The sequence below is a fragment of the Danio rerio genome, chromosome 15 (assembly GCF_049306965.1).
Source record: "Danio rerio strain Tuebingen ecotype United States chromosome 15, GRCz12tu, whole genome shotgun sequence".
Classification (NCBI taxonomy): Eukaryota; Metazoa; Chordata; class Actinopteri; order Cypriniformes; family Danionidae; genus Danio; species Danio rerio.
The window spans coordinates 37615498-37637619 of record NC_133190.1 but is presented as its reverse complement, the minus strand read 5'-3'; the positions used below and the strand labels follow the sequence as shown (position 1 = coordinate 37637619).

Sequence of the window (22122 nt, the reverse complement as noted above, 5' to 3'; positions counted from 1 at the left end):
AGACATAATGATTTTTATACTGTGCAAACTGTATATTCTATCCCCCAACCCTACCCGTAAACTCAACCCTCGCAGGGAATAATCTGCAATTTTAAAAAGTGCTTTACAAAATACATTATTCTGTGTGATTTATGAACTCTTTTCCTCATGGGAACAAAAAAAGTCCCCACAAAGTAGAAATGTTCTGGTATTGCTATACATGTGGTCACCACAACTTAAGAAATACAAGGCGCATACACACACACACTGGCCACTTTATTAGGAACACCTTGCTTGTACAGCCCTGTGCTGGATCCCATTTTGTCTTCAGAAACCTGTATTTGTGGCACTGATTCCACAAGTTGCTGATTATACAATATGTAATAGACCTTTTGCAGTCCAGTTTTTGTGATCCTGTGTGAATTTGCTATTGTTTGCTATCAAGAGTGTCTTTCTGCTGTTGTAGCTCACCTGCTTCAAGGTTTGATATGTTGTTGTGTGCTCAGAAATGCTTTTCCTCACATGTTGGTTTGTTATTTGTGTTTTCTTGTATCAGCTTGAACCAGTCTGACCTGGCATTTTTGTTCAAAGAGCTGGATAGTTTCCCTTTTTTAAAAAAAAAAAAAAATAGCGTTGAGATGGTTGTGTGTGACAATTCCAATAAATCAACAGTTTCTGAAATGAAATTCGGAGCAGCCAATTTGGCACTAACAACCACGTTCAAATTACTTTTCTTCCTCATTCTGCATGCCTAAATGTGTTGAGTTGCTGCCATGTGATTGGCTAATTAGATATTTGCATTAATTAACAGTTAAAGTAGTGTACGTAATAAAATGTCATTCTCTGTCCAGATAATGAACACAATTTGCCAAGTAGGAGCAGGAGTAGCGGTCTGGTAGGAACAGGGGTCGGCCCTCTCTTAATGGCCCCGATAAACCCTGCCCCTCACATTTATTTAAAGGTAAACGCATTCGAAAGCTATTTATCATATATTTAACCTTTATTCTTGAAAATAAAAGCTGATAATATTGTGTTTACTGTTTGTTTTTCAACTAAACAGTCTAAATAATTGATTAATTTGATTGATTGATTAATAATTTAGGCCGAAATTTTCCTTGTGCATGATGTCTACTTTGTCTCTTTAGCGTTTATGATTGTAATTAATGTTATATCTACTTTTTCTTCCCCTATCTAGGTAGCGGAGGGTGTTCACAACTTAATCCATATACTCTACAGTCTGCAGGTAGTCATCATTAGTTAACTTTTAATAAGTAGTAACAGCTAAATAATTTTTCTGTATAGTGTATTATATAATTTGTGTTATTTTGTAGGCTGCTATAATAATCCAGGACAGCTGCTTTGAAGTTCAAAATCTCCTCCTCCTGGAGGGAGAAGCTCCACCCCCAGGTCTTACCAGTGATTATGATGTCAAAAGGGTGGGTGTGGTAGGTTTTCACAGTGTATGTTTATCTCAGATGTTTATCATACGGGTCCCACTGTATATTAAGTGGCTTTAATTACTATGTACTTGCATCAGAAAATAAATGTGATGTACTCACTGTCTTAATAATGCATTTCAGAACACTTCTGGTTCTCTTGAGGTGGGATAACAGTATGGATAAGGCAAGGTTTGTTGGTATGGGTAGGTTTAAGGGTGTGTAAGGTGTCAGCGATGGTCTACATGTAATTACAGAAAACTATTATAGATGTAATTAGATGCATGTATTTAATCAATCCTAAATACAATGTAAAAACATGTGTGCACCGTAAGTACATTGTAACAAATGATTAATTTCAAAGTAAGTACATATTAGTTAAGACCACTTAATGTAAAGTGGGACTAAGAAATGTTTATTTGATACAAATTTTTTTTTTTGCAATTCTTATTTTTGATTCATTATTGCAGGGACTAAGTTAAAGGAAAATTAGTGATTAAGTATTGAAATATTTGTAATAAATGACAGTATTTTTAAGAAATTACTTACTCCCAGGGCAATTTATATCGAAGTTGATATTTAGTTGCATAATATTGGTGTTTCGTATCATCTAGCTTTTATGAGGTGAGTTGTTATCTTAACACTCAACCCCAAATCTGGAGGAACAGGACATACACACATACACTACGGACAATTTAGCTTACCCAATTCACCTATAGCGTGGGTCTTTGCACTGTGGGCATAACCAGAGCACTCAGAGGAAACCCATACGAACACGGAGAGAACATGCAAACTCCACACAGAAATGCCAACTGACCCAGCCGGGGCTTCTGCTGTGAGGTGACAGCACTACCCTCTGCGCTACCGTGCCACCCCAATAAATGAGTTACTTCTGCATTAATTAGAATTGCTTATTGCTGCAACACCTCACACTGGTTTTAGTTTTTTTTTAAATGGAACCAACCATCAAATATGATCCTCCTTGTTTGAGAGACCTCCATCCTTAAATTGTAAATGGCAACTAGTGTCTTAAAAGTTAATTTTAAAAATGATACTGTGATAATTGTGTTTATATAAAAAATGGTTTGAAACTATTTAGATTCTATTTATTTAAATATATTTGATATTTTATTATTTATTTTATTTTGATTTGTTTGTTTTAATCTAATTTTATTAAATCATATTTTGTATTATTTATCCCAAATATTATCCAGCATGTTTTTGTATTATTTTTTATAATAAACAGAAACCATTTTTTCTTATTTGTTTCTTTTATACTAACATGTGTATTTTCGTTTTCTTTTCAGCTTAGTCCCTTTATTAATCATGGGTCACCACAGTGGAATGAACCGCCAACTTATTCAGCATATGTTTTACACAGCACTGTGCCACCGTGTCGCCCCAACATGTGTATTTTCTCTTTGAAAGTCTTTGATTTAAGTTTTTTTAAGGCCTCACCCCCCTTTTTTTTCACAGACACTATAGTACTCCTTTGCAACATGAAATCCCCTGTACTACACTGTGAACCAACCTATCTCATGAAATTGACCAGTAGCAATGCACAATGATTGAATCAAATTCCCAAGTTCTTTCTTGTTCTTAAAGCCGTTTTACTAAGTTATACAGTTGAAGTCACTGGATTTTTTCTCTTTCATATATTTTTCAAATGATGTTTAACAGAGCAAGGAATTTTCACAGTATTTCCTATAATATTTTTTCTTCTAGAGAAAGTCTTTATTTGTTTAATTTTGGCTAGAATAAAAACAGTTTTTAATTTTTGAAAACCATTTTAAGGTCATTATTATTAGCCCCCTTAAGCAATATTTGTTTTTGATAGTCTACAAAACAAACCATCGTTATACAATAACTTGCCTAATTACCCTAACTTACCTAGTTAAGTCTTTAAATATCCTTTTAAAATTTCTTAAATATATATCTAGTGTCATCATGGCAAAGAAGTTAGTAGAAATTAGTTATTAAAACTATTATGTTTAGAAATGTGTTGAAAATAATCTTTCTATTAAACAAAATATTGGGAGAAAAATATAAAAGAATTAAAAAGGAGGGCTAATAATTCTGACTTCAACTGTAAAGCACGATAAAGAGAAAAAAAATTGCAACTTGCATTTATTACCCACTTTAATATAATTTATACTTCTTGTTCATCCTATTTATCTTCCTTTGCAGCAGAGTTTGGAGTATGGCGTTGGTGGCTGCGGGACTGCGGCCGTGCAACAGAATGAACTGGAGCAGAGAGAGAGAGAGCATACTGAACTAATGGACAGACTGACCAAAGAGAAAGAGCAGTTTGAGGAGGAGCTGCGGCTGTTTGAGGAGGAGATGAAGAAGCTGAGAGAGGAGGAGAAGAGAGTGAAGGAAGAGAGAGAGAGATTAAAGGAGGAGGGCAAGAAAGTGTCGAAAGAGAAGAAGAGTCTGGAGACAAAGATAAGACTCATTCAAAATCCAAATCCTCGTCAAATCATCCTGCCTTGTATCACACCACAGGAGAAATAAACCACATTCATGTATACTGTATTTACAGTGGGCGAAATAGATATTGAACATGTCATGTTTTTCCTGGGAATAATATTTCTAAAGAAGCCGTTGACATGGAATTAAAGCAGATTTTGATAAAAATCCAAACAAATAAAATCTGTAAGATTAGTTAAGTGTAACAATGAAATGACAGAAAGAGGAAGTACTGAACTACTGAGATGTATTTAATACTTTATATAAAAGGTTTTTTTGGTAATGGCAGCTTAAAGACACCTCTTGGAGAATGGAGGAGCATGATTTGCTCAGATGTGAGTTTTTCACAGACCTTAGAGTGTAAAAGTCTTGATGGTTCTGTGGGACTCGTCTATCAAATCTGATCTTTAATTTTTATTGGATTCAAGTCAGGTGATTGGCTGGGCCATTCTACAGCTTGATTTTCTTTCTCTGAGAGCATTTGAGAGTTTTCTTTCTGTGTTTTGGATCATCGTCTTGCTGAAATGTCCACCTTGGTTTCATCTTCATCATCCTGCTAATGTATATGTTGGACTGAAGCAGCTAATATTAATTTACAATGAGGAAGGGCAGAGGGTTGCTGAAGAACTACTGAGAGATTTCAGCTGCTGTCTGAGCTTTCACTGCCTTTCCACACCTCTCTTTTTTCATGTGTTCAGTACATTTTCCCTGCGTCATTTAATTTTATTACACATAGCTTCATTTGTAAACTAATTAATTTTGTTTTCTTTGCATATATTTGGATTTATTTGGATGTTACCAACATCCGAGGAAAATGTCAAGTCAAGAGCACCTTTAGAAATATGTTTTCTGAGGACAAACGGTAATGTGTTCAATATTTATTTCCCCCACTCTGTTTAAAGTGCCCCTATTTTGCTATTTTGAAGGTTTGTATTATTGTTTTGAACGTGACCTGTAGGTTTCTATCCACACAAGTTTAACATGTTATGCATCATCTCTTTTCTGCAAATGACTGAAATGGTTTGTTCAAGGATCCAGTCTCTCTAAACTTTCCATTCTGAGAACCTGCTCTGCTCCGATTGGTCAGATGGACCAGTCTTTTATGATTGGTCTACAGCAGGGGTCACCAAACTTGATCCTGGATGGCTGGTTTTCCGCAGATTTTAGCTCCAACTCTAATCAAACACACCTGAACAAGCTAATCAAGGTCTTACTAGGTATACTAAAAACACCCAGACAGGTGTGTTGAGGCAAGTTGGAGCTTAACCCTGCAGGGCACGGGCCCTCCAGGACTGAGATTGGTGACCCCTGGTCTGCAGTGTGCATCGGACACAAACAGTACTTTCAGCTGCAGAGGCTATACACAGGCTCAACAATGTGAGAATCAGCGCTCAGGAATGGCTTGCAATGTTTAACTTGTACTCGGTATGTTTCAAACCAAATATGCAAATTTAAAACCATCTAATCTTATCTAATTCTTCAAAGACAACAAAAAGTCGCTTCCTGATAAACTGGCACCAAATATCAAAAAAAAAATGGAGTTTGCTGCAGTAGATGAAGCAACTGTAGGCCTATTTTTCTCATGTAATAAATGACTTGTGCTTCAGAAGATGAACGTGCCGTGGCTTTTGGAGGCGTGAGATGCTCTTTGGGAGCTCAGCTGCTCACGATAGTTTTGGGGGGTCATAATAACGAACCGATTTGATGACTAACTTTAGCTAAGTCATTTTAGAATGACGAAAACAACTTTGGTCAGCTGGTTTGTCCATTATTTCTGTTCCATTCATACATTCATTTTATTTATCACATGACCTGTAACTTTTTGATGTGCATTTATTAGATGTGTGCTTCCATCATAGTTTATGCACATTTTTCTTATTGAATGAAGTTAGTCATGCTATTAATGATGAATCTTCCTCATTAGCATAAACAGCCCTGAGTGAGAAGCAGTCATTAGAGTTTTGAAACTGCTGTTATGGTGACACACGCTTTTATAATTCCACCCTCTTTTAAAGAGGCTAGATAATACCTTTTTTTTTATTTTTAGGCGCCTTTCAAAGCACTCAAGGACACTTTACAGCCGATTACAACTACATCATAAAAATACAAGCAGTAAAAATGACAATCAGCATAAAATTAAACCAGCAAATAATTAAAAGCTATCCTAAACAAAAACGTCTTTATCTGAGATTTAAAATTGGAAATAGAGTCCATCTGGCGAATGTGCAAAGGCAGGGAAACAACTAAAAGCCCTGCCTCCAAATGACTTCATCTTAAAGTGTGGGACAGATAACAGTTCAGCAGAAGATGATCTCAGTGAGCGTGAAGGAGTGTACAAATGAAGAAGATCAGAAAGATAGTGAGGGGCCAGGTTATTAAGAGCTTTGTATGTTAAGAGGAGGATTTTGTATTGTATACGATAGTGAACAGGAAGCCAGTGCAGGTGAAAGAGAATTGGAGTTATGTGATCAGAAGTACGCGAACAGGTAACTATCCTAGCCGCTGAATTCTGAATCAACTGTAGTCTATGAAGTTGTTTATCAGGAATACCAGAGAGAAGCGAGTTACAGTAATCAATCCGTGATGTAACCAAAGCATGAACAAGCACTTCAGTACTTTGTTGAGATAGTGAAGGGCGAAGTCTTGCAATGTAACGCAAATGAAAAAAGGCAGAAGGTGAGATATTACTAATTTGAGAACTAAATGAGAGCATGCCATCCAGTATAACCCCAAGACTTTTCACGTGGGTTGAGAAATTGACTGGGGAGTTATCAACAAACAGGGTAAAAGATTGAGCTTTGGATAAAACAGATTTTGAGCCAACCAAAAGGGCTTCGGTTTTCTGGCATTTAACTTTAAGAAATTATTAGTCATCCATGTATTAATCTCATTTAGACATTTGGTAAGGTCAGAAGGGGGGTGTGATGTCGTAGGTTTTGTGGAGATATAAACTTGTGTATCATCTGCATAAAAATGAAAATGTATGCCAAAAGAACGAATATATGACCTAAAGGTAGGATATAAATAATAAATAAAAGTGGCCCCAATACTGACCCTTGAGGAACACCATGAAGGACTGAAACAGGATCGGAGCGTCTATTCTTTACCTGCACAAACTGTTTTCTGTCACTTAAATAGATGTCTGATCTGATGGATGCACAATCTCACTTGAATTTAAAACAACAGTCACCAAAACAGCAGGGGAAAAGTTATAGAAGAGTTATAACAATGATGTGTGTGGTATTTTGGGCAGAAATTTCGCATACACACTCTAGGGACATCAAAAATTATTTATTCATCAGAATTATTATTTATGTATTGCAAAAAGTGGTATAATGAGTCCACTTTAGGTATTTTTAAAATGCGTTATTCCAAAATGCGCATAAAAATAGGTGGATGGAAACATACTGTTCAAGATACTAACTTCAACTTAACATTACCACACTGTCAATTTTTACTTGGATGTGGGACAGCAAATCAGTTTACTATTCCAATACTGTTGCTTCATATTTGTGTGTAAACTCCGGTGTAAGAAGCAAATGAAAAGTGTGTCTCATTCTAGTGTTGTTCTGTTTGTTGATAAATCTTTCACACGTCACACAGTTTGCTTGTTTACTTAAGATGAAAAAAAAAAAAAACACAACGTGAAATATTTAGAAATATCTCAGATTTCTGTCTTTGGAAAGCAATTGCTGTTTAAAGTTGCTGTCAGTTTTAACTGGTTGCAGGCCGGACAGACTGGGGCCGTACGAGTCTTCGCCGCAGCCTGACCACAGCAGAGTCCACACCGGCTGCAGCTCGCTTTCCATACATGTCATCCTCCAGCTGCTGATGAGCGTCCTGCAGCGCTGCAATCTCTTTCCCCGATGATTCCAGATGCTTCCGGAGCATGGTGTCGCCCTGAGAGGACAAGAGACATGTATGTGTTAACAGATCACACATTATAAATTAAAAACAAACAAGCAAACACTTACATTCATAAGTTTGGGGCCAGTAAAATTATTATTATTATTATTATTATTATTATTTTCTTTACAATAAATGAACATTTTTATTAAGATTTAAATTGGACAGTTAAAAAAAAGAAAAATCCAGATTGATTAAAAATTTATACAAATTTAAATATATACAGCTGAAGCCAGATTTATTAGCCCCCCTTTGATTTTTTTTTCTTTTTCAAATATTTCCCAAATTATTTGACTGAGCAAAGAAATGTTCACAGTATGTGATAATATTTTTTCTACTGGAAAAAAGTCGTATTTGTTTTATTTTGGCTAGAATAAAAGCAGTTCTTAGTTTTTTATGGACCATTTTAAGGTCAAAATTATTAACCCCTTTAAGCTACTTTTTTTCGATAGTCTACAGAACAAACATCATCATACAATAACTTGCCTACTTACCCTAACCTGCCTAGTTAACTTAATTAACCTAGTTAAGCCTTTAAATGTCACTTTAGGCTGTATAGAATTTTCTTGAAAAATATCTAGTCAAATATTATTTACTCTCATCATGGCAAAGATAAAATAAATCAGTTATTAAAAGTGAGTTATTAAAACTAATATGTTTAGAAATGTGTTGAAAAAATCTCTTCGTTAAACATAAATTGTGGAAAAAAATAAATAGGGCTAATAGTTCTGGGGGCTAATAATTTTGACTTCAACTATATATGTGCGTATACTGTATGTGTGTACAACCAAAAAATGAAATGTAGGCTTTTTCACTTCTTTGAAAATATTAAATCTTACTGACCTCAAACATTTGAATTATAGTGTATATTTTGATACCTTTATTTGTATCTTTACATTTCAAAATCTTAATGATTTACATTTGTCATAAACACTACCATGTTCTGAATGTCAGATCACATCCAGTTTTCTACAGAGCCCCTAAAGGGACATGGTAGTGGAAAAAAATACAGGATATCAAATTTTTTGCGTTATCCTGGGAAACATTGTGTTTGCTCACAAAACCTTTGTTCAGACAAACGCTTTCTGTTCACTTTATGTGAGTTGGGACAGCTCCGCACATTTACTATAAAATGGTTCATGGAGTTTTCTAATGCATTAAGATGATTGCCAATTAAAAAGAGCAATTCAGTATTAAATATATAGGTCAATTGTATGTACAGCCAGGCATGAACCCAGAGTATGAATGTAATTCCTCTCATTAGTTGATGTGCATAATGGATTCAAGTCAAATTTTACAAAATCAACTCAATGCAATACATGTTTGTTCTAAATAAATGCTTAAAAGTAGGATCTACAAACATGGTACTGTTAACTTTGGTTGGATAGAAATAGAATAATAATCTGTATATTCATTTTGAACTACAAAATATGCAGTTTTAACTGTAAATATTCTTTCAGCCTCCTTGCTTGTGGAGCAGTCCTACAAACAAAATGAAAAGCTGTAATAATTTTCAAAAAAAATGTCAAATTTGATTTTTATCTAAACTGATTTTATTACAATTTTAACACTGAAAGAGACTGAATTGATCAAACTGCATGTACAATAATATAATATAACTTAAATCAATCTTCTGTTGCATTCATCCGTATTCATTGGTTTATGCTTGCCTGTGCATAGAATAGACCTACTGTATATTTTTTTTTTATAAAATATTTACAAATTTTGGTATTTTTAAATAGGGTATTCCTTTCCTAAGGGATTAGAAAAGTCTCAGGACTGCTCCACAATAAACGTACCGAGCGGTCTTAACCACTGCAAGACTTAAAAAGAACAAAATGTTTGTCTGAAATTTTCCAAATATTTGCTAGGGAAAAGTTTTGAAAGAGAACACAAGAAAAACTCTTTCCCCTCTCGTATTAATGCCACCAGCATGTCCTTTTAGTAAGTCTCCGTAATTCTCTGACCTGTGCCAGGAGGTCAGATTCTGGCAGCCCGACACTTGAATGCCGCCCATAAAGCTGAGTCATGGGCCTGTTTAATCTCTCGCGACAAAACAGATCAGCTCTGCAAACCGGGCCCTGCAAAGAAAAAAAAACATCTTAACCTGTTAGTGAGTGAAAAGTCATAAAAAAGTTAATATATTAAAAGTCCATGAGAACCGGATGTTGCAGCAGACTTTTATTTTAGTATGACGAAGTATTTCCTACTGAAACAGAATATTGAGTAGGGGGTGGGGTTTATTTTTGTACTCCACCTCTCATCTTTCACTAGCAGCATATTAATGGTTGGAGGGGCGTGGCTAAGCATATTTTGCCCAAGTCTTTAAATGACATCAACAGAGGAAAAACTGCCATTCCAAAGTGGAAGCAAATGGTCAGATTTTGATTAAAGATTACTAAAACAAAGACTTTTAGTGGATTAAATGGCACTGATTAATTGTTCAAATTAACATTAACAATGTGCACTAGCAAAATAAACATTGTAAATTTAAATTAATGCTTACTTTGAGGAGCAATGTAAGCTTTTTCTTTGAGTTTCATTTTAGACCCACACATTGGTAAGTGTTAAAATCATGGTGTAGTCTGTAAATAAAAGCATACCAAAGCTCTGCCAAGACTGTAGCCGGCACACTGCATCTGTCTCTGTTTGCGGTAAATGGCCTGTCTCGTGGCAGCAGAGCTCAGTGTCAGATGTTGCTGAGGAGAAAAAAGAAAAGGTACAGGAAGTTTACTTAAATAAACTTTAAGTATGATCAAAGAGGGATTATTTATCTCTGTTAATACAAAATAGAAGCGGGGTAAATTAACTTTATTTATATTAAAGTCTGTATAGCACTAGTATTTTCTTTTTCCTTTTTTTTTTACCTAAAAAAATATGTATTGAACCTGTGGAAAAGCTTCTGTAAGTTTGATCAGGATTTCCATGACCAATATTTAAAAAGCTTAACATATTGCCTGTCAATGTATGTTTGTTAAACATTTATATGCACTACTAATAAAAATATTTGGTACATCTCATGTATTTTCATAAGAAAGTCGATTTATAATCCCCTGCTAATTGACATAGCATGTTAAAGTAGAATGTAGCTATACAATATGCTAGATGCATGAACTCACTGTGATTTAACTATTACAGAAACAGATGTGACTGGCTATATCATATCTAGATAAATATGCCTAGATATCTATATCATATCTAGAAAGCTAGAACAATTTACGTTTTTCTGTCTAATTTGCATGTATGCATTGATATGATGCACATTTTATCGATTACAGTTATTTTATTTCACCAAAACTACACACATTTTATACTGTGGAAACAAATGTTAAGCTTCACTTCACTAGTAGTTAGAACTATTCAGTTTGGCGAAACAGTTGTATTATTACCTCATCAGATTCAGCTTCTTAAAATAATGAATAAATGAAGTGCAGTGGCGGATTTTTTTTAAACATCATGTGACAACAGTGCCACTCCCACCTGCCGGTAGATACAGGTACTGCTGAACAGCTGACCCGACAGAAACACTGCGTGTGGTGGAATGTGCGTGATGTACGCCGTAATTTTCAATACTTTGATAACAAATTAAATGTTATACACCATTATATATACTTATATATTATTTATTATATATAATTATATTTTTATTTAAGTGCAACATATTGCAAAAGATCAGGGGCTTTTGACAATACATCAGGGGCTTAAGCCCCCAAACCCCCCCCCTCGCAACGCCACTGTTTGGTAGGTCAGAGCATTTCACAATATTAATCATATCCTTGCCATAAGAAAAAAATACAGTAAAAGCAATAATATTATGAAATACTTGTACAATTTTAAAGAATATTTTTGAAATGTGATTTATTCCTGTGATGCAAGCTGAATTTTTAACAGCATTCCTTCAGTATTCAGTGTCAAATGATCTTTCAGACATATTTAAAATGCCAGTTTGGTGCAAAGTAAAAGTGACAATTTTAAATATTCAAAACAACAACATTTATTTAAAATATATTTAAGCAAGTTTATTTGTATGTATATTACAAGTTTATTTAACTGTTTGTTAAGTCTTTAAATTATTATATTTATTAACTTTCCATTTTTAAACTATAATGTTACTGACCTCAAACTTTTATATTAAAGTAAGTTGTGTACTACTGTACATATTTCCACATTTGACCACATTCTAAATTATTCTACTGAATTAGAGTGAATTATTAGGGCCTATAAATCAATAATCTACATTTATAAACATCCTAATCCTCCGTCTGCTTTTATCACGCACCTCCAGGTTGATGGTTTCAGTGATTTTCCTCAGCAGGGCTTCGCTGGCCGAGCGGTGCATGTCTGTTTGCTTTCTGATGACATCACTCATGACTTGAGTAATGTTTTCTCTGAGCTGCTGAGACTCTTGTAGTACTGCAGATGAGGAATCCAAAGCCTGTTTGCACTCTTAGAGAAAGATTAGATAGTTGTTCACTGTCTTGGGACAGAGACAAGAGTGAGAGACTTCATTATTAAAGTAGCTTGTGGCACCTGGTGTGAACGGTCCTGCAGGGTCAGGTTTCAGTGATAGGGGAGATGGGTAGGTTTTCACACCCGCTAAGAGTGAGCCGTGCTGGGGAAGCAGCTCTGTTACGCTGGATCTCAAAAAGGCACAGTCCAGCAACTGCTTACTGCTGTCAGCCAAAGCCTTTGGTGTTTAACAGAAGACCATTTTCAATCAAACCGTAAGTGTGGTGAACGTGTGCTGCCATCAGTGGCGCAAAAAGGGGGTATGCAGTATATGCGGCGCATAGGGGCGCCACACATGGGGGGGCGCCATTGTGCCAAAACTATTTTTGAAATTATCCTTATTAAAAGTTTCAAATAAAAAAATAAATAAATAAATATGTTTTGTTAAAAATGTTTTTTTTTGCATTTTGTATGAGTATAATATTGTATTTTAATAAATAAAAAATTATATCATGAGTTGCATACGTTGGCACACACATTTTAATTCAAAATCAACACAATAACATGCAGTCGCAGAGCCAAGTGTAAAGTGTTCATGTAAATGTAACTTTAGATTTTTTTTACAATTTTTATCAAAATAAAACTGTCAAATCATACATACAGTACAGTTGAGGTCAAAAGTTATAAGATTAATCTGAATTTTTTCTTCATTTATTATTATTTATTATTATTTAATTATTTTGCCTAAATAAGAGGGATCACACAAAATGTATGTTTATGTAAGTACAGACCTATTTCACATAAACCGATATTTCAGATAAAATATTTGGATTAAAAATTCACCTATATAAATATTATATACTTGATTATAATGATTCTTAACCCTGTTAAAGTTGACACATGAACAAATTGTCCGAATATTCACATTTTTTGGAACTGAAATGTTTTTAATCCTTCTATCAAGATCCATTTTATACAATATACATGTTTTTATAAATTTATTATGTGTCATATTGATACATCAGGCCTTTTGGTAACTTTTTTTGTTCAAAACAATTTTATTTTAGTTACAAAACTTGAACCCGCATACCTCTCAGTATATGTGTAGTTGCGCCCCTGGCTGCCATCAAGCAATTTTGCAAAGTTGGAATCAAGCAAAGTTTGCATAAAGCTGGGACTTTTATTTTAGAATGTTGACATAGTTAGTGGGGCGTTGCTTTTGAGCATCATTCCCTCATAGCAAACTAATGGTAAGATTAGGAATATTGTGGCTAAAGCTATCAAACTGTCCACTTATTCAGTGGATTAATTATCACCTAAAGAATAACAATGTGCACCAGCAAAATAAGCTGTGTAAATTTAGATTTAACATAGACATCTAATAGACTTCTAAATATAGACATCTTGGCTAAAACAAGGCTACAATTTTTCTGTCAGTGAAATTTTTATTCTAACAATAGTCCCAAAAGACTTAGTTCACATGTGTAATCATTCATTTCTGGCTATATGATGACTAGCCTACTTTTGGAATAGATACTAATAGACCAGGGTTGGCCACCCCTGTAATAGATGTGTTGGCTAAAACAAAGCTAATTTTGGTTATCAATGAAAATCTAATAGACGTCTATTAGTCTATTACAGGGGTGGCCAACCCTGTTCCTGGAGAGCCACCTTCCTGCAGATTTCAGTTACAACCCATATGAAACACACCTGAACCAATTAATTAGGACCTGAACACCACATGATAATTACAGGCAGGTGTGTTTGATATGGGTTGCAACTGAAATCTGTAGGAAGGTGGCTCTCCAGGAACAGGGTTGGCCACCCCTGTAATAGACTATTAGACGTCTATTAGATTTTCATTGATAACCAAAATTAGCTTTGTTTCAGCCAACACATCTATGTTTAGATGTCTATTAGAAATGCTTGCTAGTCTGTAGGTATATCTAAATTAGCTATTTTTTTTTTTGTTAACGCAAGTTTTAAATTTAAGTTTCATACATTCATTCATTTTCTTTTTGGCTAAGTCCCTTTATTAATCTAGGGTCGCCACACCGTAATGAACCGCCAACTCATCCACCATATGTTTTACGCAGCAGATGCCCTTCCAGCTGCAACCCATCACTGGGAAGCATCCAAACACTCTCATTCACACACACACACTCATACACTGCGGACAACTTAGCCTACCCAATTTACCTATAGACTGTGGGGGAAACCGAAGCACCTAGAGAAAACCCATGCTAAGACAGGGAGAACATGCAAACTTGTGCAAAGCTCAAACCAGTGACCTTCTTGCTTTAAGGTGAACGTGCTACCCACTGCGTGATACCCACTGTTTCATCAATTACATTTTTTTAAGGGTTTAGGGTTGATTTACGTTTTTGTAAAGTCACTTTTGCTCAAGGTTGTATTTATTAAATAAAAAAAGTTAAGAAAAATATTACAATATCAAATAACTGCTGAAAACAGATTCAAAAAGAGCAGCATTTATTTTAAATGTTTTTAGAAATATATTTATTTTTGCTTTTAATCAATTTAATACTATTGCTTAATACAATTATTATTATATAAAAATCTTACTGAACTTTTGAACAGTAATGTTAATTGAAAAGTTCAGACTTTGATGGTTTCTTATGTAATGAAATGTGAATTTATATAGCGCATTTATCACATATGGCCATACATCCAAAGTGCTTAACAATCAAGAGAGGGGTCTCTCCACACCACCACCAGTGTGCAGCATCCACTTGGATGACGGGATGGCAGCCACAGGACAACTGCACATGTGCGCTCACCACACACCAGCTATTGGTGGAGTGAAGAGACCGTGATAGAGCCACATCAGTGGATGGGGATGATTGTGATATTCTGATATCATTTACTCAGCCTTCACTAGTCACAAACCCTACACTTTCTTTTGAACACAAAAGATGATATTTCAAAAAATGTTGAAAGCCACTGACTTCAAAATATATTGTTTTTCCTACTATGGATGTCAGTGGTTACAGCTTTCAAGCTTTCTTAAAAATATCTTTGTTTGCAAAAGAAACAAACTCATAAAAGTTTAACACCACTCGAGGCTGATTAAATAGTGAGTAAATTTTCATTTTAGAGTGAACAATCCCTTTAAACGGTCAAACTATTGGCCTTTCATATTGAGTGAAACCATTCCTCTATTGGCTTGGTTCAAATCTACAAATTGAATATCCAGAAAATCCTATGTTGTACCTGTTGTTGAGCTAAAGTCTTTCTCAGCATGCTCTCCAGTTCTTGTTTTAGCATATTCAGACCTCTTCGTTCAGTCTGTAGAAGATCATCAGCTCCATCCCGCCCCTGACAAAAACATTCAGCGGAAGCATTGTTTTTTGTTTTCCTTTTTAACAGTTTTATAATTTTAAACAAGCAATTAACCCAAAAATAAAAATATAATTTTCATTTACTCACACCCAAATGATTCCAAACCTCTATGAGTTAAATTCTTCTGTTGAACAGAAAAGAAGATACTTTGAAGAATGATTGAAACCGGGAACCACTGACTTCCATATGGGAAAAAAACAAATACAGTGGAAGTCAATGATGACCAGTTTCCAACATTCTTCAAGAAATCGTATTTTGTGTTGAACAAAAGTAAGCTGGAGTGTAAGTAAATGATGACTGAATGTTTATTTTTAGGAGAACTATATATCTTAACCTCCTTATAGCAGGGGTGGGCAAACTCTGTCCCAGAAGACTGGTGTTCTGCACAGTTTAGCTCCAACTCTAATCAAACACACCTGCTTATAGCTTTCTAGTGATCTTGAAAACACTGATTAGCATGTTCAGGTGTGTTTGATTAGTGTTGGAGCTAAAGTCTGCAGGACACCGGCCCTCCAGGGCCAAGTTTGCCCACCCCTGCTTATAAGCTAATAATTCATTATGCTGTATACACCTTTAGCTGTAAATTATAGACTATAGTAAACTATAGAATACACAAGACGTGTCACTTGTACAGGTTTGAATGAGAAAAAGTGTAACAATCGATATGACGAATGAAGCCCCGCCTTCTACAGGAGCCAATCAGCGATCGTTATAGACTGGCGATTCTCTGGGCCGAGAGGCTCAGACCAGACGTGTGTTTTTACAGATTTTTGTATGATTTGAACGTTTAGAAATGGAACAAAAGAGGCAGTTGTTGTTTAATTTTACTGGTGATTCTGAATATGAAATGTAAGCTTTGCTTTTTGGAGTATTTTCCCAGTTCAGACTGAATATTCGTACAGGCGCTTTAAAGATGGCTGAGTGAAATGACTTGCCTTAAAGGGACTTGGGCTATACTCACCGTCTCTGTGGTGGCTGGTCGAAAAGTCCTGCCATTCGCACTTTGCTGATTGACCAGCAGTGCTTTCCTCAGACTGCGCAGTAATTTCTCCAGTCGTTCCCTCTGATGCTCCACCTTTGTGGCCTCCTGTGTGACCCGGCCTGTTTGTTTGCGCAGATGACCCTCCACCTCTCTCACACTGCGCATATAATCAGCTGCCAAACCCGTGCTGACCACTGCACTCTGCTCACGCAGCACCGGTGGGGGAAATGGCCCACCGATGAGTCCAGAAGTGAGCTATCGACACAAAATCAGAGTTGTAGATATCTCAGTTATAGGTCAAAAAACAAGCGTTGGAATATGGAGTAAAACTCTACTGTACAGCCTTAAGGCAAAGCATTTCTTAGATGGAATAAATGAAATTGCACTTTCAGTTCAGCCCTGTTTTAGTACAGAAATGGGTTTCTCTTTGGCCAGTACTAAAGAAAATGTGCAGTGAGACTGCAGGCCTGGTCATTTATTCATTAAATAGTTTTCTTTTCGACTAAATCTCTTTATTAATCAGGGGTAGATTGTGAGGCGATAGTGCTACTCACTGCACCACTGTGACGCCCATTGCAGGCCTGTACATGCCAAGAATAATAGTTACAATAATAATTTTATAGCTCTAAAATGTATTTCTCCCAGGTCATTAACCAGAAAACGGGGCAAACTTTTCAAAATATTTATTAATATTAATATTGAATATTAATTAGGGGGCAGGGTTATTTTTAATTTGTAGCAAACTAACGTTTGGAGGGGCGTGGCTAAGCCTATTTCACCCAAGCCATCAAAATGACATCATCAAAGAAGCACTGCCATTCCAGAGCAGAATCAAATGGTCAGATTTTGATTAAAGATTACCAAACAACATTTGTTTTAGTGGATTAACTTGCACATCAATTGTTCACTTTAAGACTATCAGTGTTTGCTAGCAACATTTTCAATTTTGATTTTATGTGGACTTTAAAGGGCACCTAGTTTACCCCTTTTTTCAAATTTAATATAAGTCTTTTGCTTCTCTAGAATGTGTATGTAAAGTTTCAGCTCAAAACAACCATACGATTTTTCATTATACCTTTTCAGCAAGCTTGAACTTTGCACGGTAGCAACCTGCGAAACTTAACACATGACCCTGCGTTTCCGGTCTGACGTATTTGCGTGCGTATGAATTTGAGTCTATGGGAGGAAAAGCCCAGTGTGACCGCAGCTTTAAAGGAAGAAGGTCTCACGCAGCGTTTGTGAGAAATACTACAGTAAGAACTTTACCAATGAGTACTTGTTGTGCAGTTGCATTGATGAGTGACACGCAATATCGTTACAAAGTTCACGCGCGCGCACACACACCGCAGGAGACGCACACATACAGACAGACAGAGCGTGCTTAGCTTAGCACTGTTTTAGCATGAAAATGTGTCAGGATACAGGCTAATCTCAACTGCTGTATGGATATCTGTAATGTACAAAATAAACCTGATTTAACGTCCACAAACTGGGACTGAAGCGCCTTCTTTCATAATTGTTCTGACACGCACGCGGCTGTGCTGATGAAGTAAATCGCTGTACTTTATTACACATATGCTCTGTTTTAAAACATTTTAAACATTTGAAACTTACTCTTGATCATGTTTGATGATGATTGATGATGCTTGGGAACTGAACAGACCTTTATATTCCTGGTTGCTTTGCGCACGTCTGGTCTTATTGACATGATTGTACACGTGACTACTGGGACATGCTAAGCTGTCAATCAATTCGGTGGGCGGGGGGACCGCACTCCTCCGTCAAGTTGTGGTCGGTCTGAAAACCACTCCAATTGGTCCACCATTTTTATGTTTTTAAATTGGAAAAAAAAAGGACTGGGTGTGTTAATTTCACCCCAATATGACAGTCTATACACTATATACACACATGTCTGTCCAAACAGCTTGAAAAGTAGATTTTTCACCATAGGTACCCTTTAATATCTAATTATAATCCTAAAGACTATTTATTAAAAATTCATGCAGATTGCATCGTTATCTCTTAAAGGAACACAGTGATGTGAAACAAAACATGAGATGGGGGAAAAATGCATCCTATTCTTTTTTTATTTAGTTTCCAACCTGGAAGGGGAAAAAAGGAGAAAACAAGTGACTTTTATGTAACAATTCAGATTTTCATTTATTTATTTATTTATTTATTTATTTGTAATTAGGAATTTATATCTCAAAATTCTGATGTGTCTTTTTTCTCAGTACTGTGACATATGTGGAATTCCGAGATTAAAATTCATAATTGCACTAAATAATATTTGAATTGCACTAAAACATTGAAATAGTAATAGAAAAAAAGTCTGACTTTTGTCTCTTCAATTCTGAGTTTATGGCTAACAATTCTATTTCTAACCATAATATTGAACATTAGATTTAGTATTTAAAACATTAATATATAGATCTCTAGCTGTTTCCATCTAAAAATGCTAATCAGGTTTATGTGCAAAACTGGATTATGGCATAAAAGACGTGCAAATAAAGCAGCGCTTCCATCCAACGAGTCAAAGCAAACAAAATTGCCACTTCCTGATTAACTGGCGCCAAATATCAATAGTAAAAAAAACATAATTTGCTGCGGTAGAAGGAAGCTGTGTGAATATTTTCTTGATTTAATAAATGACTTGCGCCTCAGAAAGCAATCATGACATACAGTGAACGTATGGTGGCGTTGGAAGGCGTGAGACGTGGAGCACAGACGCTCTTGAGAGTTCTGAAGGTCATTAATAATATAATAACACTGATACTGAAATGTTTAAGGCATTTTAAAATGACCAAATATTAATATATATAATATAGGCCTATTAATATAATATATTTATTGAATGAAATGTTTATCCTACTCAGTTTGCGCATATGTTTTTTATGCGCATTTTCAAAATGTATGCGCAGTTTGGCGTTTCATCAACTGTTTTTTCAACCGCATTTCTAAAATGCGCATAAAAATAGGTGTATGGAAACTATTGATTATTGCGTTCACTATTGTAGATCAGTAATTCCAACAGTTTCTCTGAATATTGAGAACTCAGTCAGAAATATATATATATATATATATATATATATATATATATATATATATATATATATATACTTTTTTATTTTAAAACTTTTGCAGTGGAAGTGAAACGTTTTGTGAGCAAACAAACTCTGTGGAACATCTACATTGCAAAATGACTTGAAAATTATTATTGCGTTTTTAAAAATATTAGCTACTTAAACTTTGGTAAAATGATCCTTAGGAAAATTCATGAAATCAAAAACACAAGAAGCTTAATTAAGGTCGATAACGTCATGATTGCTCTGCTGTGTATTGACCAATCAGAAACCAGGACCAGAAAATGCCCTCTTCTGAAGTACTTTACCAAACTCCCAGTGGATTTGGGCCAGAACTCCTCTTTCTTTTCCCAGTCAGTCTCGCTGTGCTCCTTCTCCATGCTTTCGTCCCCACTGTAAGCTGTTAACTGAGGCAGTCTGTAGGCGGATATCGCGACGCTGTGGCTACGGTATCGCGTCGAGGAGTCCAGCTGATCTACGTGAGTTTGACGCAGAAGATTTTCTGCGCGCTGAATGGAGCGGACAGTCGCGTCTCTCCAGCCTTTAGGTCCCACAACCACCGCCTGAGGAGCAGACTGAACCCTCCGCTTCATTATCACGGTAACGTTAACTATTACAGGTTCACCATCAGTTGAACAATCCGAAAAACTTCAGACTGTTTGGGTTTAAAAATGTTGGCGTCACCAAAGCAACAGTTCCTCAAGTGACCGGGGACGCGCAGCGCATTGAGCTCTGATTGGGTAATGAAGAAATGAATGAGCGTCAGTGGAGAGGCAGTTCATTCAGATCTATTCACACTGCAACTCAATCCCGTTACACGATGACCTGCTGCTGCGATTAGTCTGTCAAACTGTGTTAATTATTCATATATAATAGGATTTGATTTGACGGGTGGAGACGAGAAACATTACTACATAATTTATCTTTTAATCAGATCATTTAAAGGCATAGTTCACCCTAAAATGAATATTCTGTCATCGTTTATTTACACATTACTTGTTTCAAACCTCTATGAGTCTCTTTCTTGTGTTGAACCCAATAGAAGATATTTTGAATAATCTCCACAGTAGGAAAAGCAAATACTATGCAAGCCAATGGTTACAGGTTTTCAGCATTCATCCAAATATATTTTGTTCAAAAGAAGAAACTAATAAATATTGGAAACCACTAGAGGATGAGTAAATTATCATTTTTGAGTGAACTGTCCCTTTAAAAAAAAAAAAAAAAAAAAAACTTACATAAAATTGTTTAAAAGTTAAATTAAAAAGTTAAGTTTAACGAATACTTTTTAATATATAAAATACCTATAATATTAATAATAAAATAATATTATATATATCGTTCTTGAACCATTTAAAAAAAATGTATATACTGTACCCCTATATTATATATAATTTTATTATATGATATAGTAGAGCAATTCCAGCATTATGGATGTGACATTTGCAGTAAAATCTCAAAACATAAATTCACACAAAAAGAATATGTAAACATTATATTAAGACATCGGTTTATATTTTCCAAAACTACTAACCACAAAAAAATGGGAGCAGAAAAATATCAATCTGTAAAAAATTTTTATATTTTAAATGAAGAAAATAAACGTGTTTTTGGGTGTGACAAAAAAAAATGTGAGTTTACAGTATAAAACATGCTTTGTAGAAATTCAGTGAATTAAACTGCACAACCCAAAAGAAATGATACTAATTAAAAAGATAAGAGTTAGCTCACTATAGAACACAAACGATTGATTTTCTTTTATTTGACATTTTTTGCATTAATGAGGAAAATGCTCCGTTATGGATGTGACGTCTCTCAGATGTGAAATTGGCACTAATGTGACTTTGGTAAATCAAACATAATTGTTTGAAAACATTGACAGACATTTTGAGTATTTTTAAAGCACTGTGAAATACTTGCGTACACAAAAAACGCAGAAACGATTTCAATATCTTGGCAAAAAGTAAATTTTTTCATGGTAAGGTTGACTTTTGCATGGAATTGCTCAGTAATTATTTGATATACACAGAAACTTTATTAAACTGAAGGTGTTTATTTTAATGTAAAACTAAAATAAAATGTCAAAATATGGGTAAAAAAAATTTTGTTTTGTCATGGTGCAAAATACTTATTCTGACTTAAAAAAAAAAATCTAAAAAGAATAAATATAATTAAAATAATTAGAAAGTCTTTGCCGACAGATGAGTACAGGATAGTGGGAAGTTGTAAACTAAAGATTAAAATTAATCTTTTTCTGTGCGCTGATTCCAATTCACATAAAAAAGTGGATGCAAATATGAAGCATTGTTACTATACTCTAAGATGCATTTTAAATGTATTTGATGTTTTATATTTTTATTATAGTCTAAATGTATTTTATTCTGTGATTTTTAAATAGTCTGTCATTAAATAAATTGCTCTTAGTAGGATTTTTTTTTTTAAATATGAAGTATTATTA

At 35.0% G+C, this 22122-nt stretch overlaps 2 protein-coding genes across 4 annotated transcripts in view; one reads left to right on the top strand and one right to left on the bottom strand.

Annotated features, from left to right (window-relative positions):
* The window catches only part of LOC101884284 (rho guanine nucleotide exchange factor 28), a 68110-nt gene extending 60628 nt beyond the window's left edge, over positions 1-7482 (top strand). For all 3 annotated transcript variants that reach the window (XM_073923887.1, XM_073923888.1, XM_073923889.1), the window contains 4 exons: positions 831-940; positions 1175-1222; positions 1311-1415; positions 3603-7482. In XM_073923887.1, coding sequence (XP_073779988.1) covers positions 831-940; positions 1175-1222; positions 1311-1415; positions 3603-3929 — 590 coding nt within the window. In that variant the 3' untranslated portion in view covers positions 3930-7482. The remainder of the gene's footprint in view (positions 1-830; positions 941-1174; positions 1223-1310; positions 1416-3602) is intronic.
* tektl1 (tektin like 1) lies at positions 7157-20949 on the bottom strand. The gene is made up of 8 exons (XM_688848.10): positions 19973-20949; positions 16561-16836; positions 15471-15575; positions 12321-12477; positions 12070-12236; positions 10394-10489; positions 9758-9871; positions 7157-7784 (listed from the first exon to the last, which is right to left on the bottom strand). Exons 1-8 carry the CDS (start codon positions 20255-20257, stop codon positions 7599-7601), a joined length of 1386 nt encoding a protein of 461 aa, XP_693940.1. The 5' UTR covers positions 20258-20949; the 3' UTR covers positions 7157-7598.
* Between the last annotated feature and the right edge of the window lie 1173 nt (positions 20950-22122).

Bases quoted from the DNA above. Each gene is read 5' to 3' on its own strand.
- tektl1 (XM_688848.10), bottom strand. From the start codon at position 20,257: ATGAAGCGGAGGGTTCAGTCTGCTCCTCAGGCGGTGGTTGTGGGACCT. The intron at 12,478-15,470 runs GTACAACATAGG...TAAACACCAAAG, and splicing joins AGACTTTAGCTCAACAACAG to GCTTTGGCTGACAGCAGTAA. The intron at 12,237-12,320 runs GTGCCACAAGCT...TCTTTCTCTAAG, and splicing joins TGCAGGACCGTTCACACCAG to AGTGCAAACAGGCTTTGGAT.